The following is a 27,258-nucleotide window of genomic DNA, read 5'->3' on the forward strand; positions in this document are numbered from 1 at the left end:
TGAGTAAGAAAAAACGTATTTTATTTCCCCGTTAACACCAAGTCATATTATTCAGAATGTGTTTCAAAATACTTAGCCAGATCACCAATCCCAGCCACTGCCTTAGTTCAAATGTTCACTAAGAAAATAAGCAACAGAAATCCATTGTGAGACACCATCTATAGAGATCAGCTACATTGCTATATATCATTTATTAACTTAGTAATTTAGTCTCCCAATATTTAGCAAGTTTGTGTAAAAATTACTATTCCCATTGGTTTATAGTGACATTAATATAAATGCATAATTTCAAAGTCAACATTCCTTTCACTATGAACATAAAACTTAAAAAGATAGTTGTGGGTTAAAGTAATGACTGGCTGCTGGGATAGCACTATTCAAGGCCAAATACACTGGCAGGCTTGGAAAGGCATAAATATATATACACATACACCTCAATTTGCTACTATTTCCCACATTTCTGCTATACATCCTTGTTGTATAATATGGTATAAATTATTTCCTCAAATTTGAAAAAAAATCAAGATGAGTATGTTTTCATCTTCATTTCAAAATAACCCTTTTAAATGAAAAAAAGTTCCCATTTGTTAAGTCTGTTCAAGAAATGGATTTAAATATTTTCTTCACTACATGTATAATTTTTTTTACCCTTAGTGCCTCATTACAACCAGTTTAGCAATAAGACCTCCAGTGCTTTGTTGAAAATTGCATTCAGTAGATTAAAAGGCTGTAAAATCTGCAGTTGAATCTTTAAGACACTGAATCATAACAAAGTCCAAAAAATGTATGACCATCAACACTCTTGGAAGCTGTGAATTATTGCAAAAAAAACAAAAAACAAAAAAAACCCCACACACAAGTGCATATAATTCAAACATAAACTTTGTGGGGAAGGGATGTAAAATAAATACTACAGTATTTTTCAACTCTATTTAAATGTTATTTAGATGCTTAGATGAAAGGATTAATACTACTAACAAGAAGAACCAAACTATTTTAAAGACTGCTCTCCAAGTAATTAGAACAATTTTGCAAAACAAAGATAAGCCACAGCCTATGCTAATACATTTTTCCTGTAGTGTAATGTAATTGCTAATATGAGGTATAATCTGTAAGCAATTAATACAAATATAAATAGGTATAAGCCACACTAACTCAAGTCTAGTGAAAAGCTTCTCAGCTAATGTAGTACGGATAGGGAATTAAGGGATATGAGAACGGAAGGACAGGGCAGGTTTCCAGTGGGAATGTCATTTCCATGCCTTATCACTATCATCGTCTTGTATTTAACAGTCCGCTGTTGCTGAAAGGTAAATCCTTTCCAAGTATGCTGGTCTAGAATATACTTTATGTAGCACAGTAAGATTATATAAGTATTACTAATACTTCACTTCAATTTATATTTGGCTTATACACATAATCATATGTGTATCAAAACCTATAAACAGAATTTTAAAACATTTTCATCTCATTTTTGAAAAGTTAACAGTTAAGACTGAACTGTGTACTACAGAATTTTCTAGAATATCTAACCTAGGGGTAAAACCAAAGGAAAATATTACTATTTCTTTAGTAAACAGCTTGTGCGAAACCTCAAGCTCACTCATCTTTTTATAGATGGGTTTATTTGATGAGGATTGTGATCCAATGATTGTTTAGCAGCAATTTTACCAAACTGTAAATTCTTTTATTAACAGGCATTATAAACAGATAATACTAATCTTATTTAAAAACCATGAGTGCCACACTGGTGAATATACAGCTCATGAATAACTTAAAAAGTATTTCCCATTTTAAAAGGCAACACTCAGCATACAAAAACCTATACTAAACAAAGAAGCTATAATATGGATACATGATTGATGTGTCTAAAATGATATATATACAGTACATAATTATTGTTAATTATGTGATCAGTACATTTTTTTCTATATGATTCCCTTCATGCTTCACTTTCCCCAGAAACTGAATTCTGAACTTCCTCTTCTAAAATTGGTACAATCAGGTTATCCTTGGACATCAAATTATATTTCATCACAAATTTGGTAAACCGGTGACACAAAAATGTTTCGTTCTGTAGAGAGAAAGAAAAAAAGTTATTTTAACTTACTATTCAAAACCAAAAAACTAGACATAACATCAACATATATTATTGTCATTCTGATAAGAATGCATCAGGAGAATTAGTGAAATATACTTACTTCATATTCATCAAATATCTGCCGATGATGAAAATAAGCATGTGAAAATATTCTGTAAATCCTACGGCATACTGATCCTAGTTTTGCTACAGATGATTCCTTTATGCTAACCCTAGAAATAGGAAAGAAATCAGATTCGTAGAGCTGGGCAGATCTTACAAACAATACAGTCTAATCTTCTCAATCCACAAGCGTGGAAACTTACACCTAGGGGAAAAAAGTGACCAGTGCAAGGTCACAGTGCTAGCAGGTGGCAAGAGTAGGGCTAGGACCCCTGTTCTTTACTCCTGGGCCAGTGCTCTTTCTACCTAACCACAGTGCCTAAGAAATTCAGTATCACAAGTTTTGGAACGTTGTTAAAGTTCAATGCAATTAAATCCCTGACAAATCAAAATTTACTAAAACGTAGCACTGACAACATTAACACTTTGCCCACTACAGATGATTAAAACCACTAAAAGGAGTTTTTTATTCTATACAACTTCATTTTTTTTTTTTTTAATAAAAAATGCCTACAAATTTTGGTATTTAAAAAAACGTAAAAAAAAAAAATGTAAGGGCGCCTGGCTCAGTCAGTGGAGCGGGCGACTCTTGATCTCGGGGTTGTGAGTTCAAGCCCCATGTCAGGTGTAGAGATTACTTAAAAAATAAAAAATTTTTAAAAATGTACATAGAATACTGAAGCAAAAAACAGTATTTTTTTTTTAACATATTTTACATGAGCTCTATATTTGGGGGAAAGAATCTCCAAATCTATCCACCTGGTAACAGATATCTTAATAGAATAAAAGGCCACTCAACAAACCTCTCCAGTAATATATCACAATATAGAGAAGCTTCTTTCCAGATCTTAAAAACCTGTAGGCGAGGATAAGGAATCCTTCAAAAACAAGCAGTCCAACTTAGGAAATTCTGCTTTTTAGGCATGCTGTGTAAGAGGATGCTAGCTCTATCACAGAGATTCAAGTAAATAAATGTGTAAATATTCCAACCCTAAAACATGAGAGGGAGAGCCCTGGAGAATGACACACAGCAGCAGGGACTACACCCTTGACTAAACTGACCTGTGAGCTTTGGGAGCCAAGTCCTGCTGCTTTTAGTTTAACCACAACCTTAATTTCAAAATCTGAGTAATTTTGAACTAGCTAAATATACAACAGCCTTAAAAAAAAAAAAAAAGTTTAAAGAATACAATGCATTAACAGCAACCTAGTGTGTTTTAATAAAAATACCAATCTTTTAAATTAAATCCAAAAAGTTTAACACCATTTAAAAATTTTATTTACCTGCTGGGAAAATATTTATTGCTATTCAGAAGACATGCAGCACCATCAAGTGTATGTCTAGTATAGTCTATTGCAGGACACTATAAAAGAAAGGATATAAAAAATGTATCATACCTCTTACATGAGGTCTGTTTATTATATACTTGTCTTATTCCAAAAACCTGAGCATGTTTGAAGAAAAAAGTCTCTTACGGTATCAGAATGACTGTAAAATTCAATGTTACAACAAATAAAGTTACATTAAAGAAGTAAAAAACAGTTGAAATTAATATTAATGATATATTTAACTCTATATAGCCAAAATTATGTCAACATATAATTGATATAAAAATTATTAATGAGCTTTGGGGTATTTAAAAATTAAGATGTAATTCACATACCATAAAATTTCTTTTAAAATATACAACTCTCAAGTTTTCAGTATATTTACAAATTTATGTAACCATCACCAACTACATTCCTGAACATTTTCATCACCCCAAAAAGAAACCCAGTATCAATTAGCAGTCACTTCTCATTCTCTCCTCCCCCTAACTTGAAGCAACAATTAATCTACTTTCTGTCTTCCATGGATTTGCCTGGGTATTTCTGGGTATTTCCTAAAAATAGAGTAATACGGGGATGCCTGGGTGGCTCAGTCAGTTAAGCCTCGGACTTCTCTGATTTCGGCACAGGTCATGATCTCAGTCATGAGACAGAGCCCCACGTTGGGCTTGGAGCTGGGCATGGAGCCTGCTTAAGATTCTCCCTCTCTGGGGCGCCTGGGTGGCTAAGTCATCAACCGTCTGCCTTTGGCTCAGGTCATGATCCCAGGGTCCTAGGACTGAGTCCCGCATCGGGCCCCCGGCTCAGCAGGAAGCCTGCTTCTCCCTCTCACACTCCCCCTGTTTGTGTTCCCTCTCTTGCTGTGTCTCTCTCTGTCAAATAAATAAAAATAAAATCTTAAAAAAAAAAAAAAGATTCTCCCTCTCCCTCTGCTCCTCCCCCTCCCCCCACCCACATGGGCTCTCTCTCAAAAAAACAAAAACAAAAAAGGAATAATATGTGGCCTTTTGTGTCACTTAGCATGTTTTCAAGGCTCATCCACAGTGCAGCATAAGTATTTTATTTTTCTTTTATTCAGAATCTTTTTACACTTTAATGTTTCTAATATACAAAAAATGCTGTAATCCCTTATAGATGTCATTCCTTTTTATGGCTGAATAATATTCCACTGTGTGCATATACCACATTTTGTTTGTTTACTCATCATTAGTTATTGAAAATTTGGTTGAAACGTGTTTGGCTATCGTGAACAGTGTGACTATATTAGTGTACAAGTTTTGTATGGACATATGTTCTCATTTCTTTTGGGTATATACCTAAGAGTGGAATTGCTAAGTCATAACTATGCTTACCTTTTTAAGGAACTTCCAAACTGTTCTCCAAAGTGGCTACTACAGTATTTTACAGTCCTATCATAGCAGTGTATGAGGATTCTACTATCTCAACATCCTGGCCAACACTGGTTATCTTTTATATTTTAATCATTCTAGTGGATGAACTGTATGCCATTGTGGAGTGTATCTTTTCTTTTTCCATTAAAAAAAATATGGTAAAATATATTTCAGATGAGGGCGCCTAGGTGGCTCAGTTGGTTAAGCAACTACCTTCGGCTTAGGTCATGATTCGGCTTAGGTCATGATTCGGACTCCCTGCTCAGCAGGGAGTCTGCTTCTCCCTCTGACCCTCCCCCATCTCGTGCGTTCTCTCTCTCTCTCTCTCATTCTCTCTCTCTCAAATAGTCTTTTAAAAAAATATGATTCAGATGAATTCTGCCATTTCAACCTTTTTTAAATGTACAACCCAGTGACAATTACATTCACTATTGTGCAACCATCACTACTATGTGTTTCCAACCAAAGGTTTTTGTTTTTTAAAAGATTTTATTTATTTATTTGACAGAGAGAGAGACAGTGAGAGAGGGAACACAAGCAGGGGGAGTGTGAGAGGGATAGGCAGGCTTCCCGCTGAGCAGGGAGCCCGATGCCCGGCTTGATCCCAGGACTCTGGGATCATGACCTGAGCTGAAGGCAGACACTTAATGACTGAGCCACCCAGGCACCCCAACCAAAGGTTTTTCATCATCCCAAACAGAAACTCTATAAACCATTAAGCAACAACATCCCATGCCCACCATCATTTCTAGATATTTCATGTAAGTGGAATCATACAGTATCTGTCCCTTTTGTGTCTGGCTTATTTCACTCAGCATAATGCCCTCAAGGTTCATCAACATTGTAGCATATATCAGAACTTCACTCTCTTTTTTGGCTGAATAATATTCCATTCTATACATTGTTTATCCATTTTCATTGTGGTTTTGATGATTAATGATGTTGAGCATCTTTTTTATGTTTACTGGACATTTGTTTTTCTTCTTTAGAGAAATGTCTATTCAAATCTTTTGCTCATTTTTTAATTGGATTCTCTTTTAACTGTTTAATTGCAAAAGTTCTTTATGTATCTGAATACCAGACCATTATCAGAGATATGATTTATAAAAAAATATTCTTCCCATTCTGTAGACTGTCTTTTCATTTCTTGACAGTGTCCTTTGAGGCAAAAATTCTTAATTTTGATAAAATCTGATCTATATTTTCTTCTTTAATTTGTGCTTTTGGTGTCATATCTAAGAAATCAGTGCCTAGTCCAAGGTCATGAAGAGTTACACATGTTTTTTCTAAGAGTTTTATAATTCTAGTTATTATATTTGGGGTTTTGATCCATTTTGAGCTAAATTTTACATAAGGTGTGAGGTAGCGGTCTAACTTCATTCTTTTGTATGCAGATATCCAGTTATCTCTTAATGAGCTATTTGACATTGTCTTTTAGTATTCTTTGAAATCAGTATTTTACTTTACACTTAGAACACATCTCAGATTGGACTATCAACATTAAATGCTCTGTAGCCACCTGTGGTTCATAGCTATTGTTGTATCAGCATAACTTTAGATCTTTAACTGGTTTCTGAAAAAAAATTTTTTTGGAGTGGGGGGAAAGGTTTTACCTTGTTTTAGCTGCTTCCTTCCTTTTCTCACCATTAATCAGTCATTAATTCTCAGTTAACTCATCCTACTTTGTATCATTTTTAACAGCAAAAAGTTGGCAAAATACTCATTACCAAATACTAACAAACTTTTATAAATTCTATTTTGCCAAGTATCTATGTATAATGCTACTGCAGTCTGCATGTGACAAAGGATGAGCAGATAATAACATGTTATAACCTTTGTCACTTATCACTGTGTACAATTAACTCAATTTGCTTCTTTAATTCTCAAGGACATTGAGTAAATCATCACTGGTGGGGAGTATCCTGCCTCTTCCACTTCAGAATCCTCCCCATTCTTTTAAACCAGAAGAGCAACTTTCTTAGCTACTCATCTGTTAGCTGCTATTATTTCCTGCCTGCAAAATTATTCCAAGAGTTCAGAAAGTTATCTTTTCAAGATTTTCTTTTGTTTGTATTTTTCCAAAAATCCCTCTCCATACAACTACCACTTGAAAATTCTACCATTATCCGCCCTTGACACATGGACAATTCAAATGGAGCTTGTCTTCAGCAAGAAATGTTGCACTTTTAAGACTCATTCACATGACCTAATGCTATCTTACATTTAATATTAATCAAGAAAAAAGTAGATGCGACAAGGAGAGTATACATAAATCTCACAATACATCAAAACTGGGTATCTTTTCCACTCTAAAGTGAGAATAATGCATCTTCATTATTTGCCAAAATCAAACTAGCCTTCTTGATTTAATTTCCTAATTGCAACTAAATAGCCAATTTCAGTAAATTATCAATAAACTGCTATGTGGGTTTTCCCAGATACAAAATGATACACAAATCTTAATATTGCTTCAATTAACTAACACAAAAGAAGTAACACCCTGAATGAAATCAGTCAACCAAGTAAGTACTATCTGCTTAGACAGGTACCAGATACTCCTTATTTTGGAGAATTTACATTCTCAAATAAAAGAACACCAGATGTTCATTTTGCAACTAGAAAGTCACCTGTTGTCAAGCCACAGAAGTCTAACAATAAAATGATCATCTGATGGTTTATAATTCTATAGAACTGGCCTAACCCAAATATTTTCAGTAAGTTTAAGTTTCAAGTAAAAAGTACTACAGACTAAAAGGGAATGCATATCAAGGGAAATGCAATGCATAAACAACCAGCTGTAATTTTTGAGATAACTAAGGAAAACTGAATTATGTACTGGCTATTAGATAATATGAAGGAATTATTTTTAACTAAAAATGTTCTATAAACAACTGCTACTTCCTATACCCTCACCTTGACAAAAACTAAATGAGGAGAAAACATGAATAACTTTTTCAATGTAGGACCAATGATGGAGAGGAAAATCATTTTGGTGGGTTTCAAATAAATAGTAGGAAATATTAATAAAATGTAGAGTAAAAAATATTGACCTATAAAGTTAAAAAGCCCCAAAGCAACATTTCATTAACAGATTAAGCATCAACTAGTAATCACCAAGTTACTCCTATCAAAAGAAATTATGACTAAAAGAAATTATGACTGAACCAAAAAATTAAACAAGTATATGTCATCCATTATACATTAAATATCAGCATGATATGACAGATAATGTTATTCTGTGATAGCCAGCGAATCATAAAGTGAGTTCTAAGCCATGATATTGCCCAGTTACAAAAATGATACTAATCATAAGAAATCCTAAAATAGCACTGTGGCAATAAATTTGCAATAAGAACTCTAAACCAAATGGCAAAATAAACAGTGAACACTAAAAATTTATCTACCACTCTCTTGGAGAGATTTAGGTTATGATGATCTTATTAGTCATTCTATTTCATAATTTCTCACCTCTTTTGGAGTTTTATGAGCTGCACAAAGAAAAATCCATTGCTCAGTTGCTGTCATCTGAGTACATGTATCTGGATGGCATTCACTCTGTTACAAAAGAGTTACATTTCTTAATACGTAAAACAATAAAAAAAAGTTTATCATTTGGGTTACTACATTTCCATGTAAAATTCTAGAATAATTAGAAATGTTGGGTAAGTCTTTGTAAACACCTTAGGTTACAAAAACAGAAAAAAATCAGAACTTCCAAATATAGCTTTAACTTAAAGAAAATATTACCTGAAGTTTGACAGCAAGTCCATTTAGTTCAAGACAGAATTGCCTAAAAATGCAAATACATAAATGAAAAGTCTTATCCATTCTCCACATTATTTTTAGAATACTAATTGCCATTAGTACCATCCTTCCTCTCTCATCACCATTATCAACACCATCTGAATTTACATGGCACATTTCTTAAAAAGACATACAGATTAGTAAGTAAAACCCAAAACTAACAATCCTAATAATGTCCAGTATCAGAGTACATTGAGTTGATCAGACTTATACACTGGAAATTCATACAATTTTTCTGAGAAGTAAATTGGAAATATATACTAAGACTCTTAGGAAGTGTATATTTTTTTCTAAGTCATTCTAAGAATTTATTCTAATAAAATAATCAAAATTCCATGCAGATATATGTACAAAGATGTTCACAGAGAATATACATAACATTTTTTTTGAAAATCAGCAATTGCAGAGTCGTAAATTGTTGGTATATACATAAACAAAGGTTATGTTTATATTCACAATAAGATTCCAGTTATGTAAAAAATTATGTGTATATATCTATACACAAACATATATAGAAAAAGGACTAGAGGCGCCTGGGTGGCTCAGTTGGTTGAGGGTCTGCCTTCGCTCAGGTCATGATCCAGGGGTCCTGGGATGTGTCCCACGTCAGGGTCCCTGCTCAGCAGAGAGCCTGCTTCCTCTCCCTCTGCCCCTCCCTGCTGCTTGTGCTGCTCTCTCTCTCAAATAAAATCTTAAAAAAAAAAAAAGACTAGACATTTATATTCCTATATATTTTACAAGTTTTGTTCTGATTACAAACACCATGCTCCTTATAAAAAGTCAAACATGAATATATAATGTACAATAAGAAAATCCTCCATAATTCTACCACCTCTTTCCAAAAGTTATTATTTACAAGTAAATTTGATTTTCTATGCAAAGATTAAAATATACTGGGATCATATCATACACAATTTTGTAACTTGTTTTTTGGTCACTTAGTAGATTGTAAGCATTTTTTTCATGATATACTTTTCTTCTACAACTGCCAAACTGAGTATTATAAAGCCTAGAACAATGCTTGGAACATAGTAAGTGTTCAAAAAACATTTTTGAATAAATGAAGAATGAAGGAAATTTCATAACATCATCATTTTTAAACAAACTTGTTATTTTATATGAAAAAACAATCGTCTATGTCATAAAGCTAACTTATTCTATTGCTGTCAAAATACCAAACGCATTCCCTCTAAAAATCTTACCAAATTAATCACTATTATGTTTCCCCAACAAATGAGAACAATCTGATTCCCTAAAAATGCAAAGCGAAAACCTACAAAGGTAGAAGATAAAAGAGAGTCCCAAAGGGCAAAAACAAAACAAATAAAAACCCTGCCCACATATGAAAGAAAAACTACTTATTTAAAGTATATGATAACAGAAGAAAGCAAATAAGGAGTCAAATTTTCACTTGTCTGTGAATGTATTTCCTTTCAGATCCCTAACAATAATGCTGTTCTTAGATCACAAAAATAACACTATTTCTGAATCATCACATCACCCTCTACTGCCCCATATCTGTAGCCTGCATGTTACATATAGGTTTTTTTGTTTTGTTTTGTTTTAAGATTTATTTATTTATTTGACAGAGAGAGACACAGTGAGAGAGGGAACACAAGCAGGGGGAGTGGGAGAGGGAGAAGCAGGCTTCCCGCCAAGCAGAGAGCCCAATGTGGGGCTCAATCCCAGTACCCTGGGATCATGACCTGAGCCGAAGGCAGACACTTAACGACGGAGCCACCCAGGCGCCCCTTACATACAGGTTTTTGAGTTGTTTTCCACTAAGAGGTAATAAAGACAGGTGGTGAAAAATAAGTTTCCCATCTAGTTTAGCTCACTTATGGACCAACAGCAAAATTAAGCTACTGATTTGGCAGTGTTATGGGTACAAACTGTGGCACACAGTACAAATATAACAGCTTCAAGTTAATTCATCATAGGGCTAACACATACAGTTGTGCAGCTGAAGAGACAAACCAGAGCTGAAATCCGGCCTACACTGTAATCTCTAAACCATGGGGGATCCTGACATAGGATTGTATCCACTCAGAAGGGGGGGAAAGGGACATCTTTTCCTAATTACAAAGATTCCATATGGGCTAGTGAGAGATTTGAATGAAGTCCTGTTAACATCATAATATTAACCAATGAGAGCAAGTATTAAGCCTCAAATCAATTACACCAAGTACATGAAAAAAACCAAAAAGCTACTTTTGAAACTCTTCTTGGTGAACTATAAAGATGTATACACTATGATAAAAACATAAAAGAATATATGTGATGTATAATACATAAATATCAAACCAAAATAAATTGGATAGTATTCAAGGGAAAAAATAAAAATAACAGTATCAGAACAGAACAGGATAAAGATTTTATAAGTTTTGTATATTGCATATTTTGTAGTCTAAGTTAAATAGGGAGAAGTAGGGGTGCCTGGGTGGCTCAGTCGTTAAGTGGCTGCCTTCGGCTCAAGTCATGATCCCAGGGTTCTGGGATCGAGCCCCGCATCGGGCTCCCTGCTCGGCGGAGAGCCTGCTTCTCCCTCTCCCTCTGTCTGCTGCTCTGCCTACTTGTGCTCTCTCTCTGTGTTAAACAAATAAATAAAAATCTTAATAAATAAATAAATAAATAAATAGGGAGAAGTTCTTAGATCTGAAATTAAGATCTTGTATACTAAAATCAGTCCTTGGGGGTACCTGTCTGGCTCAGTCAGTAAAGCATGTGACTCAATCTCAAGGTTTCAAGCCCCATGTTGGGTATGGAGCCCTATGATCAATCAATCAATCTAAATCTGTGAACTCTAACATCAGCCCTCACTTGTTTGGAATTATACTTGTAGTGGAAAAAACATCCTCATTTATTTTCATCATTAATCCCAAGAGGTAAGTAGGTAGTTATTTTCAAAGCTAATTCAAGTAAGGCAAAGAATATGCACTGAAGTGTTATCTTGATTTATAGGAATGGGAAAATATCTACATATTCATACTTTCAATTATCATGTATTAAGATGTGGTTTTAAAAAACTAGACCGGGATGACTGGCTGGCTCAGTCGGTGGAGCATGCAACTGTTAACCTTGGGGTTGTGGGTTTGAGCCCCATGTTGGGTGTAGAGATTACCTAAAAATAAACTCTTAAAAAAACAAAACAAAACAAAACCTGTATCAATTAGTCAAGTGGTATGTCCAAGAAACTGGCAGAATACAAAAAAGTCTTAAAAACCTGATATTGCTGAACTGTTATGACAAGACATGTCTTAACAATGTCTAGCAGGAAACGTGATCTATTTAGGGCAAGTCCTATTTCTACTCCACTTATTACTTAAAAATCAACTCAAAAAGTAACAAACCCTGATGAACATATATCTCATGCTACATTCTTTATATTTAACCTATCAACTCATCTCAGTTCCCATTTATAGTGGGAAGTTTGTAACTTCTGGAAACAACTTAGTAACTTCAGGATTTAGCTGCTTTGAAAGTTAACTCTAGTTAACTAATCATTCACTAGTCATCAATTCTCTCATTCAAAGGGCATCATGAAAAGTGCCCAAACTCCTTACTTCAGAATTACAATTAATCTTTAAAGATTTATTTATTTGAGAGAGAGAGAGAGAATGAGCACATGTGTACACATACGCTTGCAATCCTGGGGGAGGGACAGAGAAAGAGAATCTCCAGCAGACTACTCACTGAGTGAGGGGCCTGACGGGGGCTCGACGTCATGACCCTGAGATCATGACTTGAGCTGAAATCAAGAGTCGAACACTTAACCTACAGCCACTCAGGTGCCCCCAGAATTAAAATTAATCTTTATTTATCACATGGAGGACTAGAAGTTCACAGTAGTTAATAGGCAACTCATCAGATACCAAGCCTAGACTAGGACCTTCTTGTGATCCTCTATAGAGAAATAAAGTTAGTATGAGTGGATAAATAGAAATAATGCATTTGTGATTAAGGGATAATTTGTGGTTAAGAAAAACTGTGTAGAGGCGCCTGGCATGGCTCAGAGCATGCAACTCTTGATCTTGGGGTTGTGGGTTCAAGTCCCACGATGGGTGTAGAGATTACAAGAAAAAAAGAGAGAGAAAGAAAAAGAGGGAAGGGGGGCGAGAGGGAGACAGAGAGAAAGAACAAAAGAACAAAAAGCTGTGTAAATAGATAATAATGCCCATACCCATAAATGAAGAAAACAATCACAAAGTTGAAAACTTTATCACATTGAAAACACAAAAGCTTTTAAATTTGGCTTTTTAGTCTGTGACTACATAATGATTTTATTTGCAATTCATAATCATCAACATTAAAGGTTATTTTTACAAGTGGAAGTACTATTACTATTTTGATATATCATGAAGATTTACCTTAAATGTTCGTATTTCCATACACCTTCATCTTGGCCTTCAGGTGGTTCAAGAATTTTGTCAATATTGGAACAATCTGCTCGTATGTTTTGTTGAATATACTATAAAAAAAAAGTTCTCAAAGTTAATTAAAATATTATACTTCATGATAAATCTTATGTTAAATATATTTAATTTCTGAATACATGGCTGCTCTTATGTTCCAACATTTCTGGGTTATACATAAAATAGGAAACCACGTACAGAATCATAATCACTAATTCAGAAGAAAGGAGGTAACCCTTACCTATGCTTTCTCCAATTCAACTTCTCTGGGATATGATCTACCATGTAAGTGCAGATATGGTACTCACCAGGACTGGATGTGGGATCAAAACTGTAAACTATAATTTTCATAAAAACATAAAATGTAGACAATATAATTTTGGTACATAATATAGGATTCCACTAATATCAATTATCTAGAACAGGCAAATCTAGAACAGGCAAATCTATGGAGACAAAAAATAGTAGTTGTTTAGGACTAAGGAAAGAAGAGGAGACAAAGGAGAATGGAGATAACTGCTAATGTGAATGACATTTCTTTCGGGTGGGGAATGAAGATGTTCTAAAATCAGATTGTGGTAATGGTATACAACCCTGTGAATATACTAAAAACCATGTACGTGGGCGCCTGGGTGGCTCAGTCGTTAAGTGTCTGCCTTCGGCTCAGGTCATGATCCCAGGGTCCTGGGATCGAGTCCCACATCGGGTTCCCTCCTCGGCGGGAAGCCTGTTCTCCCTCTCCCACTCCCGCTGCTTGTGTTCCTGCTCTCGCTATCTCTGTCTCTGTCAAATAAATAAATAAAATCTTTAAAAAAAAAATAAATAAATAAATAAAAATAAAAACCATGTACGTATATCTTAAATGGGCAATTTCTATGGTATGTGGTATCCAATAAAGTTGTTTTAAAAAAGTGACTAGCAGAAAAACTAAGTTAAAAGAAAAAAAAAGGCACGGACATTCACTTTTCTTTTTTTTTTCTTTTTTTAAAGATTTTATTCATTTATTTGACAGAGACAACGAGAGCGGGGAACACAAGCAGGAGGAGTGGGAAAGGGAGAAGCAGGCCTCCCGCTGAGCAGGGAACCCGATGCAGGGCTGGATTCCAGGGCCCTAGGATCATGACCTGAGCCAAAGGCAGACGCTTAAAGACTGAGCCACCCAGGCGCCCCACTTTTAATTTAAATAAAATAAAACTTTAAATTTCAGATCTTTTTAATGTTTCATTCAATCTATGATTTAAATACTCTGAAATTTGAGAGAGAGAGAGAGAATGTGCACATGTGTACATATACGCTTGCAATCCTGGGGGAGGGACAGAGAAAGAGAATCTCCAGCAGACTACTCACTGAGTGAGGAGCCTGACAGGGGGCTCGACCTCATGACCCTGAGATCATGCCTTGAGCTGAAATTTGAATAGGCTAAATTAGATTAAAATGCCTGATTACAGAAACTTAAACTACAGGGCCTTTTTACACCTATCTATTATGCTTATTTTCAGGCAATGTTTCTTGAGTATTACTCTCATGTGAAAAGCCTGCTCAGAAGATTTTAATGACTCCCTAATGCCTATTTAAACCATTCTTCCTGATTTTCTGACCCTATGCTAAGTTTCAAAGTTCTGCATGAAACTGATTCTCTCAAGCAGAAAATAGCAAATTCTTTACCTTTTCCACTGGCCACCTCAAACTCCATACAATTCTTTCCAAATTCCTTCTCCCCCAGCACATTCAAATCTTTCCTGATTATTCTAGTACTCACAGAACTCCCTCTGATTTCCTCCATTTGTCACTATATAATCTAAATTAGCAATTTGTCTATGCACTCTTATCTTTCCTGCTCCCATTATACCTCCTATAGAACTCTTACAAGCATTTATTTATATTTAATATACAGCACTTAGTTATTTTTGAGGGTCTCCCTCAAATAAAGAGACTTAGTTTTGTTTTAAATTTTAGTATTAGCATCTGGCACATAGGAGATTTTTAACAAATTTTTATTGTCTTTTCCTAAACTACATTACTTGAAGTCAAGGATAAAGATATGTAATTACCTGAAATGTTAAAGCCGTGAAGGATTAGGGAGAAAAAATTTACCAAAAATGGAGTGTAGACCCTGATTCTTTAATATTCTTTAGTGGTCCCAAAAACAGTTTGGTAGTTAGCACACAAAAATATATTCTCTGCAACATGGTTTGCTCATAATCAATATTAATTTTTTAACCACATATTTAATAACAATTTACTTATAATAATTAAATTTTTTATAAGTAGAATTACAAGTTGTCAATCTTTAGGGAATCTAGAATCCTTTTACACAAATCTAGATAATTTGTGTAAAATATTTAAGAGAACAGAAGAAATCCTTAACTTTGAAAGAAAGCAAAAATGTCATTGTTTTCTGAACTGTCCTCCATACTTTTATGCAAATAGAGACAGCTATCTTTAAAACGAGCTAAAAAAAAGTAAATGTCTTAATGCTCACTGAATTTAACTTTTATCTTAGGGAACTCTTTACATTGTTTCTGAGTAATATCACTAATTTCTGTTTATTCTGGAAAATTATTTTTATCACCCTCAAAAACTATCTGAAAACTAACGATTTATAAACTGCAACATGTTTCTCTATTCTGTCACACATCATAATGTGATATAAATCTAAACTAGGATTAATTTTTTCATGTGCATCACAAGACAGACAAACATAAAATTAGAAAAAAAGAATTAGCTCTATCATGAAAAGCTTGAATATTAAGTACCTCTTCAACATTACCTTTATTATGTTGTTTAGTAATTCAGTTAAACAGAAGAGCATTTACCATTACTACTTAAAACTTTTGCTTCTGATTTTTAATGCTAAGACTTTTTGAAACTGAGTAAACTGTACAACTATTACTTAAGAAACTGGCTTTGTAATCTTTAAGGAAATCTACAAAAAAAAAAAAAAATCCAGGGTGCCTGGGTGGCTCAGTTGGTTAAGCGACTGCTTTCGGCTCAGGTCATGATCCTGGACTCCCGGGATCGAGTCCCGCATCGGGCTCCCTGCTCGGCAGGGAGTCTGCTTCTCCCTCTCCCGCTCCCCCCTCTTGTGCTCTTTCTCTCTCTCACTCTCTCTCTCAAATAAATAAAATCTTAAAAAAAAAAAAAAAAATCCAGAAAACAACCTCATAACAATAGTGTTCTTTATGCTTCTAAGGACTTTAAAATCCTAACTTATTACCATTTCTTGAAAAGAAACTTTTTGTTAGCTTCCAAAGGTATTACCACTTCTACCTGATACTGTCACCTTGATCAAGCTCACTAGCATTTCAGATGCTCTCAGTATATATACTCACTTCCCAAGCCTTTCAAGTCTCCTCAGTACAGTAATTACTATATCAGATTTTAGACTAAGTCAAAAACAGCATGAAATTCTTCTTCCGGGCGCCTGGGTGGCTCAGATGGTTAAGCGTCTGCCTTCGGCTCAGGTCATGATCCCGGCATCCTGGGATCGAGTCCCGCATCGGGCTCCCTGCTCCTTGGGAGCCTGCTTCTCCCTCTGCTTCTCTCTCTGTCTGTCTCTCATGAATAAATACATAAAATCTTTAAAAAAAAAAAAAAGAAATTCTTCTTCCTTCTGTTATGAAAAAGGCAGAAATATATCTTTCCAGTGATTTCCTGTGGGCTATAACTATTAATAATTACAATGATCTAGTACTGTATTTTATGTAAGACTTTTCCTAAAGCAGTTTTTAGAAATCATTTGGAAAGAGTAAAATACACAGTAAAATACCATGCAAAAGCATTTTATTGCTTCCACTTCTGGGTAAGATGGAGTAAACACACATCAACTTTTCTCTCCTGGAGCGCCTGGGTGGCTCAGTCATTAAGCAACTGCCTCCGGCTCAAGTCATGATCCCCAAGTCCTGGGATCGAGCCCCACATCAGGGAGCCCGCGTCTCCCTCTGCCTGCTGCTTCCCCTACTTGTGCTCTCTGTCAAATAAATAAAATTTCTCTCCCACTGAACAAAACCATAAAATCTGGACAGAACTCAAAGTGCAGTAATTTGAGGTCTCTGTAAAGCAAATATCAGAAAGAGGACCTGGAAAGAACACCAGAATTCAAAGTATCACTGAACTGGCAGTGAGTTTGCTGTGTTTCTTTTGTCCTCTGGTATCCCCTGGCCTCAACTCAATTCAGGATAAAACCCAAAAATTAGCACTGTTGGTGCTGACAGATCCAGGAGAAACTACATAGTTCCGTCTCAAGGAGTGGAAAATGGCACTCCTAAAACTCAACAAGAGTGGAAGAAAGCTCCTGGGTTTTTGTCCTCTGCTTTTTCTCCCCTCTCACAGTCTACACCTGAGACAATTCCACAGTGGCAGCAAAAGCAGCTGCCAACAGAAAAATGCAAGAGACAAAATTCTCAGGAAGAGAACCCCATCCTCTCCATCTGGTGGTGGGATCAAACCTTCTTTCTTTTTTTTTTTTTTTAAAGATTTTATTCATTTATTTGACAGAGAGAGAGAGAGAACAAGTAGGCAGAGAGGCAGGCAGAGGGAGAGGGAGAAGCAGGCTTCCCACCGAGCAGGGAGCCCGATGCGGGGCTCGATCCCAGGACCCCGGGATCATGACCTGAGCCGAAGGCAGCGGCTTAACCGACTGAGCCACCCAGGCGCTCCTCAAACCTTATTTCTTTTTCTCTCTTTACCTTCCACAACTGCCAACACAATTCTAGTAAGTGATTTCTGGCTGGAGGACCAAACAGATGGGCCCCAGGAAACCAGAATGTATCAGAGAGATATTAGAGACAGTGAAGCTCAGAGAAGTGACCCCATAAAGGTGTTTAGGAACTCCTGGGCTCTATCCTAATCTGTGCATGCCCACATGCATTGATCTGATCATAATTTGCGTATGACAGATGGAGAACTGAGCTAATGGATATACCTTCACCCAGGCTGACCATGGGTTGGTACACACAGAACAGATTCAAGGAGTAGTGCAAAGGCTTTGAAAACTGAACCAACACTGGAACCTCAATCTGGCTGGAACCTGCAGCCTGTATCTAATCAGGTCAAAAGCCTACTAAAACAAAAATATCAACGTTCTCCATGGGATTAAATAAAACCAGAGTCCAAACATAAATTCAAAATGTCCAGAATACAATCCAAAATTACTTGGTATACAAAGAACACATGAAAATATCAACTCAAGAAGATGAGTGTGCTGGGGGAAGGGAGTAGTGAGAAGTTGTTATTGTTTAATGGGCACAGAGTTTCATCTGTTAAAGCTGAAAAGTTCTTTTAAAAAAAGATGAAAGGGCAACTTCTCGGGTCCCCTCCCTCTTCGGGAGCTTCTTACTATCACTCAATAAACTTTGCTTTGCTGACCACCAAAAAAAAAAAAATCTGCAGATAAGAGGTGGTAATGATGGCACAATAATGTGAATGTACTTAATGCCACACAGAACTGTACACTTAAGGGGCCCTAGCTGGCACAGTTGGTAGAACATGTTGGGGGTAGAGTTTACTTAAAAAATTAAACTAAAAACTTAAAAAAAAGTACACTTAAAATGGCAAAGTGGTAAATTTTATACTACATATATTTACCACAATAGAGAAAAGCAGAGTGAACAACAAACAGGAAAACCCAAAGAAATCCATGCCTAGACACATAATCAAAGTGCCAAAAACTAAAGATAAGCCACTGAAAAAAAGACAGAGGACCTATAAAATATTTTAAAAACTGCAGCTTTCTCATCAGAAACCATAGATAGGGAATGGCACATGTTGAGAGTACTCAAAGAAAAGAATGGGGCACCTGGGTGGCTCAATCGGTTGAGAGTCTGCCTTTGGCTCAAATCATGATCCCAGGGTCCTGGGATTGAGTCCTGTGTTGTCCTCATAGTCGGGCTCCCTACTCAGGGAGGAGTCTGCTTGTCTCTCTCCCTCTGTGCCTCCCCACCACCCCCCCATGCTCACTCGCTTTCTCTCTCTCAAAATAAATAAAATCTTAAAAAAAAAAAAGTCAACCCAGAATTCTGTACCTAACAAAAATACCCTTCAGGAATGAAGATAAAGACATTATCAGATGAAAGAAAACTAAAGATAACTCCTAGCCAGCAGATCACTCTAAAAGAATTGCTAAAGGAAGTACTTTTAGACAAAAGGAAAAGAATAAATAACACTGGAAGAAAACTTAGAATATCAGGAGCAACATAAATTATAAATATCTGGGTATAAATATAATAGGCCATCTCCTCCTGAGTTCTTTAAAATATGTTTGGCAGATGAAAGCAAAAAATATAACATTGTCTGATGAGGTTTTCAATGTAGGTAGATGTAATACAGGCAACAAAAGCATAAAGGGATAATGGGATCTACAGGAAGGTAGTTTTTACATTTCAATTAAAGTGGTTAAAACACTGATTCTAAGTAGACTGAAAAGTATTTAGTAATCTCTAGAACAATTATCAAAAATATTATATAAAGAGATACTCGGGGCGCCTGGGTGGCTCAGTTGGTCAAACGCCTGCTTTCGGCTCAGGTCATGATCCCAAGTCCTGGGATCAAGCCCCACATCAGGCTCCTTGCTAAGCAGGGAGCCTGCTTCTCCCTCTCCTGCCCCGTACCTACCCGCCCCCGCCGCTTGTGTGCGCGTGCTCTCTCTATTGAATAAATAAAATCTTTTAAAAATAATAAATAAAAAAATAAAGAGATACTCAAGGGGTGCCTGGGTGGCTCAGTCGGTTAAGTGTCTGCCTTTCGTTCAGGTCATGATCTCAGGGTCCTGGGATCGAGCCCTGCAACTGGCTCCCTGCTCAGCGGGGAGTCTGCTTCTCTCTCTCCCTCTGACCCGTGCTCACTCTCTCTCTCTCATATAAATAAATATTTTTAAAAATAAAAATTAAAAAAAGATACTAAAAATTAGAATTAAAATAATAAAAATGCTCACTCTGTAAAAAGGCAGAAAAGGGGAAAGGAACAAAAAAAAAGGAGGGAACAAACTGAAAACAAGTAATACGATGGCAGTAATATAAATCTAAACATATCTACCAATAACTAAATTAATATTAAATGGCCTAAATACACCCATTGAAAGACAAAAAGACTATCACAAAGAACAAGGAAAACGACCCAGCTATACGCTGACTACAAAAAACTTACTTCAAATATAATGATTTAGGTAGGTTAAATGTAAAAGGATGGAAAAAGATATACCATACAAACATCAATCAAAAGGAAGCTGCAAGGAATGAAAAGTCGAAATTAAAAAAAAAAAAACAAAAAAACAACAATCAGAGCACCTGGCTAGCTCAGTTAGTGGAGCATGTGACTCTTAATCTCGGAATTATGAGTCTGAGCCCCAAACTGGGTGTAGAGATTACTTAGACATAAAAATTTTTTAAATTTTTTAAAAAAATCAATGGATACACTATATTAATATACAAAGGGAAAAAACCACAATCATCTCAATGCAGAAAATGCATTTGACAAAACATCTTCTCATGATAAAAATCCTAAGAAAACTAAGTATAGAAGAGAACTTCCTGGGGCGCCTGGGTGGCTCAGTCATTAAGCATCTGCCTTCAGCTCAGCTCATGATCCCAGGGTCCTGGGATCAAGCCCCACGTCAGGCTCCTGCTTCGCAGGAAGTCTGCTTCTCCCTCTCCCACTCCCCCTGCTTGTGTTCCCTCTCTGTCAAATAAATAAAATCTTAAAAAAAAAAAAAAGAAGAAGAGAACTTCCTAATTATAATGAAGGGCATTTATGAAAACCCATGGGTAACATCATACTCAATGCTGAAAGACTGAAAGGTTTCCCTCTAGAATCAGGAAAGAGACAAGGATGCCAGCTTTCACCACTGCTATTCAACAATGTGCAGAATTTCTAGCCAGAGCAATTAGACAAGAAAGATAAATAAAAGACTATCTCTACTTGCAGATGACATAATCCTATATACAGAAATCCCAAAGAATCCACAGGAAAGCTAATAAATCTAATAAACAAAATCAGCAATAGCAGGATATAAGATCAATATACAAAAATCAGTTGTGTTTGTATACACCTTCAATGAATAATACAAAAAGGAAATTAAGAAACCAATTCTAGGGGTTCCTAGGTGGCTCAGTTGGTTAAGTGACTGCCTTCTGCTCAGGTCCTGATTTCAGGGTCCTGGGAGCGAGCCCCACATCAGGCTCCCCACTCAGAAGGGACTGCCTCTCCCCCTGCTGTTGTGCAACCAAAGAAAAGCCCTGGACCCTGTGGCTTCATTGGTGAATTTTACCAAACATTTGAAGAACACCAATCCTCCTCGAACTCTTCCAAAAAATCAAAGAGGAGGGCATACTTCCTAACTCATTCTATGAAGCCAGCATTGCACAATACCAAAGCCAAACAAAGACACTCGAGGAAAACTAGAAACCAATAACCCTTATGAACATTGATACAAAAATCCTAGCAAGCCTAATTCAGCAGCAAATTAAAAAGATTATACATCATGATCAAGTGAGATTTATTCCTAGAATGCAAGGATGGTTCAACATGCAAAAACTGATCAATACACCACATTAACAAAATGAAGGGGAGAAAACCCCACATGTTCATTTCAACTGGTGCATTTGAAAAATTCAACACCTTTTTAGGATAAAAACAGTCAACAAACTAGAAATAGAAGGAAACTAGTAACATAATAACCCCACATAATAAAGGTCATATATGAAAAACCCACACTGCACCTCATACTCAATGTGCAAGACTGAAAGGTTTACTCTAAGATCAAGAACAAGATAAAGATGCCTGCTTTTGCCACTTCTATTCAAAGCAGTATTGGAAGTTCTAGCCAGGCAATTAGGTAAGAAATCCTGATTAGAAAGGAAGATGACCTGTTTACAGATGACTTGCTCTCAATATGTAGAAAACCCTATAGATTCCACAAAGAAATTGTTCAATTAAATTCAATAAAGTAGCAGCACACAACCTCTACTTTTTATAAAAAAAAATATTTTTTTATTTGAGAGAGTGAGAGAGCGAGCACACGAGCAGCAGAAGAGGGAGAAGGAGAGGGAGAAGCAGACTCCCCTGCTAAGCAGAGAGTCTGACCCAGGGCTGACCTCAGGACCCTAGGATCATGACCTGAGCTGGAGGCAGATGCTTAACGGACTGAGCCATCCAGGCGCCCACAACCTCTACTTTCAAAGGGAGAAATACCTATACACTTTTCCTCTAATTTTTCCCAATTTCCAGGCATAGAGCTCTAGGTTTATATTTCTGTATCCTCCACAAGGCTTATCTCATTGCCCAATAAATATTTGTTTGAACAATACATTCTTAAAAGGCAATGAACAAATAGCCATTCATTCATGAATGCTTGTCCATTTCCTGGGCTAAGTATCTAAATATTATACTGAGTCCACTCTAAAGGTTTTTAGGATTTGTTAATATCATCAATTGTTTTTTATGCTCAAAGAATTCAACTATATTCCTATTTCATTTTCCGGGATCCTCAAATAACACAATAAATCCAAATAGCCATCTACGTTTATTATCTAGCCATCAAGATAAAGCCAAACGGCCTCTCTGTTGTGTATTTTTCCTTTAAATATGTTAACCAATGTCTAGTCCAATATACTAGTGCACCCTAATTTCAGTCATCCTTTTGTTAACCCCTTAAAGCAACTTTTAATAATTAGCTATAGAAACTATTTTTCCCCAGATTATAGATTTTATTCATTTTGGAAGAACTGCTACATTTTTTTTAAACCCAATGAGTATATATGCGATTCTCAGTAAGAATGTGTAAGAGTCACTTGAGGGACTTTTAAAACCACACATGCTACAGAGACCCACCTCCTTGATAATCATTGCCTTAGTAAGCTACCTGATAGTGGCAACAACCTAAAGGGAGGCATCTTAGCCCTCAAATATATTAGAGCTGCACAAAAGTTAAGAACTAATGGTAACTTGGGGTGCCTGGGTGGCTCAGTCATTAAGTGTCTGCCTTCGGCTCAGGTCATGATCCCAGAGTCCTGGGTTCAAGCCCCACATCGGGGTCCCTGCTCAGCAGGAAGCCTGCTTCTCCCTCCCCCACTCCCCCTGCTTGTGTTCCCTCTCTCGCTGTGTCTCTCTCTGTCAAATAAATAAAAAATCTTAAAAAAAAAAAAAAAAAGAACGGTAACTTTTAGTAAATTTAGATATATGTTCTCAAGTGTTCAGTCACCAACTATGTTATTTTTCCCACTTAATTATGTTATTTTAATTTAGCATTCAATTAACTGAATTAAATTCACTCTAAAATAAAATTTGGTACCCTAATTTGGTAGATATTAATAGATACTAAAATGTACTTAAGCTTCGTTATAGTTCACTATATCATCTTAAAACAAAATGGAGGATTGATAAAAGCTTTAAACAGGCACTCTGTTATTTCCATGGATTCAGACTTGTGTTAAAAGATACAGAAATATTTATGCCAAGAGAGGTAAAATGCTTAGGTTATTGGAGTTGCAAAAGAAACTACAGTTATTACCTGCTGAACAGCTAGTGTACTGTCCATTTCATCAAAGGATTCATCAGGCCAATTATAGAAATCCTATTAAAAAAAATTCATTGTTAAAGCACATACAAAGTTACAAAAAAGCAACATTATTATGATTAGCTTCAATTCTTAATAAAGTTCCCAAGTTACACTAGAGAAAAAAGCTCTCATACTATAAATAACAGGATTATCAGTGAGTAAGAGAACTTTATTCAATGTTTTTAAATGAACCAAAATTTTATTTAACTGAACTATAAGTTACATTTTTTTCAACCACAAATCCCTCAAATAGGGCTCCCATAACTTTCCATGTATTACCTGAGGAGATAAATCAATCACTTTTTTGTTTATGGTGGTTTAACATTTCTCAAAACGTTAAGCTGAAAAAGAATCTCCAAGCACTGAATCAGTTTTTTACCAAAAGAGAATAGTTTGTGGTGGGGGTAGTTACTGTTCCGTAAGTACTATTGTAAACAAACATTATAAATTATTTTTCCAATTACAAATGGTGTTTTAAATTTCTAAATCAAAATATGAGCTCCATCAAAAAGTAGTCATCCAGCCTTCTTTTAAGGGCGATCAATACTTTTGTGGATCACCTTGCAATGGTTCTGAATTCCTCTATAGATAGTCCAGTTCACAGACATTCCCCTAAGTGATTAAGAATCTTCCCATCTGACTGACTTTTTCAGCAAGGTCTACCTATGTATCCTTAGCAGACAGATAAATGTCTCTGGGGTATAACTGGGGGAAACAGTAGTGAACCAATGATCTATAATCCTGTACCAATCAACATGGGTAAGTCTCCAAACACCTTAAGCAAACTGAAGAATTCAGTGTATGATACCACATGAATAAAAGTTTAAGAAATCCAAAGCATACCTACAGATATAATGCATACATAGTAAAAGTATGAAGAAAAGGAATAATCATCTTCATTGGTTGGGAAGAGTGGGTAGAAGACAGAACAGAAGAATGTGATAAAGAGGGATTCATCTATATTAGTAATGTCTTAGTTATGAGTGTAGATGATGGGTATACCTTCTTAAGTGTCTTAAACTTTTCGTATCTTTCTTTTTTATAGTTGCCCTGTATGAATGAAAATGAACTTTGTTTTAATATGTTAAGAAATAAAAACAACTTTCTGGAAATTGTTCCAGGATGCCTCTCCCTAGATACCATCTAAATATTATTGAAGACTAGTTTTTAAATTGTTTCTATATAATTTATACTGAAACTTGTTTCTATCAATATGCTTTGACTATACTTTCCTTTTTTAAAAAAAATTAAGGTAGTCTGTAAAATACTTTGTTTTAAAAATATCAGAAAACACACAAAACTGTAACTGGTAATCAAATGTTTTGTCTCATCATACCTGTCATATAAACACAAAAAGAACCACAAATCAGCTTAATGAACATTCTCATCTATTTCAGGGAATAAACATTTATTGAAAACCAACTATGTGCCTATATCCCAATCTAACTAATTAAAAAAAAAATAAGTAGAAAAAAGTAGAAAGATAGTTCTAAATAAATCATTTAGAATAGACCTATTTCACTGAAGGAAATTAGTGACAGACAAGGAATAGGAAAGAATGCTGCTTATGCAGTCTTTTCTTTTTTTAATCCTGACCTTTCCTGTGATGATTTAACAACCTTGATCTATGACAATGTGGAAAAAAAAGCAAAGGAGATTTCTCTTATGTGACTTATAACATAGGAAACAGATGTTACAGTATTAAAATATTTTATAACCTTTCAAAATTAAGAACTGAGTAAATAAAAATGAATGGCGATTCTCAGAATATGAGTACAAAAGTCGACCTCTGAATATGAAAATATAAAAGTTAATCACTTAGAAGAAACAATGTTTCCAAAGAATAAGAAGTTATCTGAGGAAAGAGCATTTATAAATAAAGTTTGCAAAAGGTAAAAAGAAATAAATTCCCATTCATATAAATAAGAAGTAAAGTTATCTGAGAAAAGAGCATTTATAGAGAAAGTTTGGAAAGTAAAAAGAAACAATAATATATAAATTTCCAGTAATATATAAATGTCAGTTCCAGAAATAACTGACAACTAAATTTGACTCTATAATACAATGTTTAAGCTCAATACTCTAAAATTCAGTACTAATAAAAACTTGTTAAAGAGAAAAGGTCACCAGTGAACTAAGAATCCAGAGACTATCTAACCTTGAGCAAATGCAGTCAATTCTCTGGGCTTCAGTTTCCTTATCTGTAACATGGATGTAGGAAGTGTCTGGATCTAAAAGATATTTTGAAAGGACTCCCTTTCCAAAATTCTGTACAGGATACTGAAATCTATTCTCTGGCATATGGTCAGAGCTCCATGGTTTTTTCCTGGGTTCCCCCCCCACACTTATATCACTTTTTCTTTAAAATTACACTTTAACACATCTCTTCTGATTTTAGAGCATATACTCAACAGCAACGTTATTTCAGCTGGTAGATTAATCACATCAAATCTAAATGCCTGTTTTGATTTTTCTTTAAATGTGAGGCACCCCGTCTTTTGAAAACCCCCAGAATCAACACCTAAACGAACACCAACTCACCCCAAATACTGCCCTACTAAAAGTTGATAAAATTATTATCAGTTCATTCCTTGACTATGCCTCACATAATAAGGAATGACATCTAACCAGGGCAATCTGATGATGAAAACTTGCTGGGGCAGAGAACAGCTGCAGCTAGAAATGGTCAAAGGCAAACTGCAGGAGGAGGATAAAGTAAATTATAACCACCCGGATCCGGCTAGACAAGCTGGATGGCAGAAGCCGGGCAGGCAGGTCACAAACCAGGTAGGAACCGGAAGCCAGAAAGAGGTTGGCTGTGTTTACACCCCCTCCCGCCGTGGCGGCCCCGACCCTCACGAAACCCCCAGGGTCACCACCTGGCGGGCCGCGCCCCTCCGACGATGGTCAGCTGTGGTTCAGGGGAGAGGCGAGAACAGGCAGTCGCTGCTGACACGCTCTCAGCCCCGAGCCTTGGCGGTCACCGCCCGCCGCTCCGACCCACCCCTCATGCCCACCCTCAAGTCAGGACTCCGCAGGCCTCGCGATCCGCCACCGCCGCCTCAGCCAGACCCAGGGGCTGCGGCTCCGGAAGAGCAGGCCGGGCACGCGTCCCCCTGCCCGCCAGCTTACCGCCTCGACCCAACCTTCCTCTCCGGGGCGGCCAGCGTCGCCACCGAGAGTTCCCCAGTAGGAAAGGTGCAAAGATAGTACCTGCGCCTTCGTGCCCGGCCTGTTCCGCCTCAGCACTGCCGTCCCCTCCGCCATGACCATAGTGCCAGAGTCTGGGCGGCTGGAGTCGATACCCGGATGTAGGGGAAGTCTGCCTGCGCCAGAGGGGGGCGGGGTGGGGGCGGGACGGGGTGGAGCGGCGCTCTGGGTCCGGGCGCCAGGGAGGGGCGGTAACTGACGGATCAGCCGTAGCCCGCGCGGAGCAGGGCGGGAGGACCGGGAGGAGTCCCAGAAAGGCCCGGCTGGCGGAGGGAGGGACACGAAAGAAGGAACAGCCGACGGCTCACACGCCGCGACGTGGAGGAAGGGAGAGACATTGCAGCGGGGGCCGGGGAG

General features: G+C 36.6%; 1 protein-coding gene across 1 annotated transcript; it reads right to left on the reverse strand.

Moving 5' to 3' along the window:
* Positions 1–27,038, reverse strand: MOB4 (MOB family member 4, phocein). Its single transcript, XM_006728146.3, has 8 exons — positions 26,905–27,038; positions 23,644–23,706; positions 13,095–13,195; positions 8,671–8,713; positions 8,392–8,478; positions 3,488–3,567; positions 2,202–2,313; positions 1–2,074 (listed from the first exon to the last, which is right to left on the reverse strand). Exons 1-8 carry the CDS (start codon positions 26,962–26,964, stop codon positions 1,943–1,945), a joined length of 678 nt encoding a protein of 225 aa, XP_006728209.1. The 5' UTR covers positions 26,965–27,038; the 3' UTR covers positions 1–1,942.
* Positions 27,039–27,258: the final 220 nt, after the last annotated feature.

The sequence above is a fragment of the Leptonychotes weddellii genome, chromosome 3 (assembly GCF_054177405.1).
Source record: "Leptonychotes weddellii isolate Sample4059 chromosome 3, ASM5417740v2, whole genome shotgun sequence".
Classification (NCBI taxonomy): Eukaryota; Metazoa; Chordata; class Mammalia; order Carnivora; family Phocidae; genus Leptonychotes; species Leptonychotes weddellii.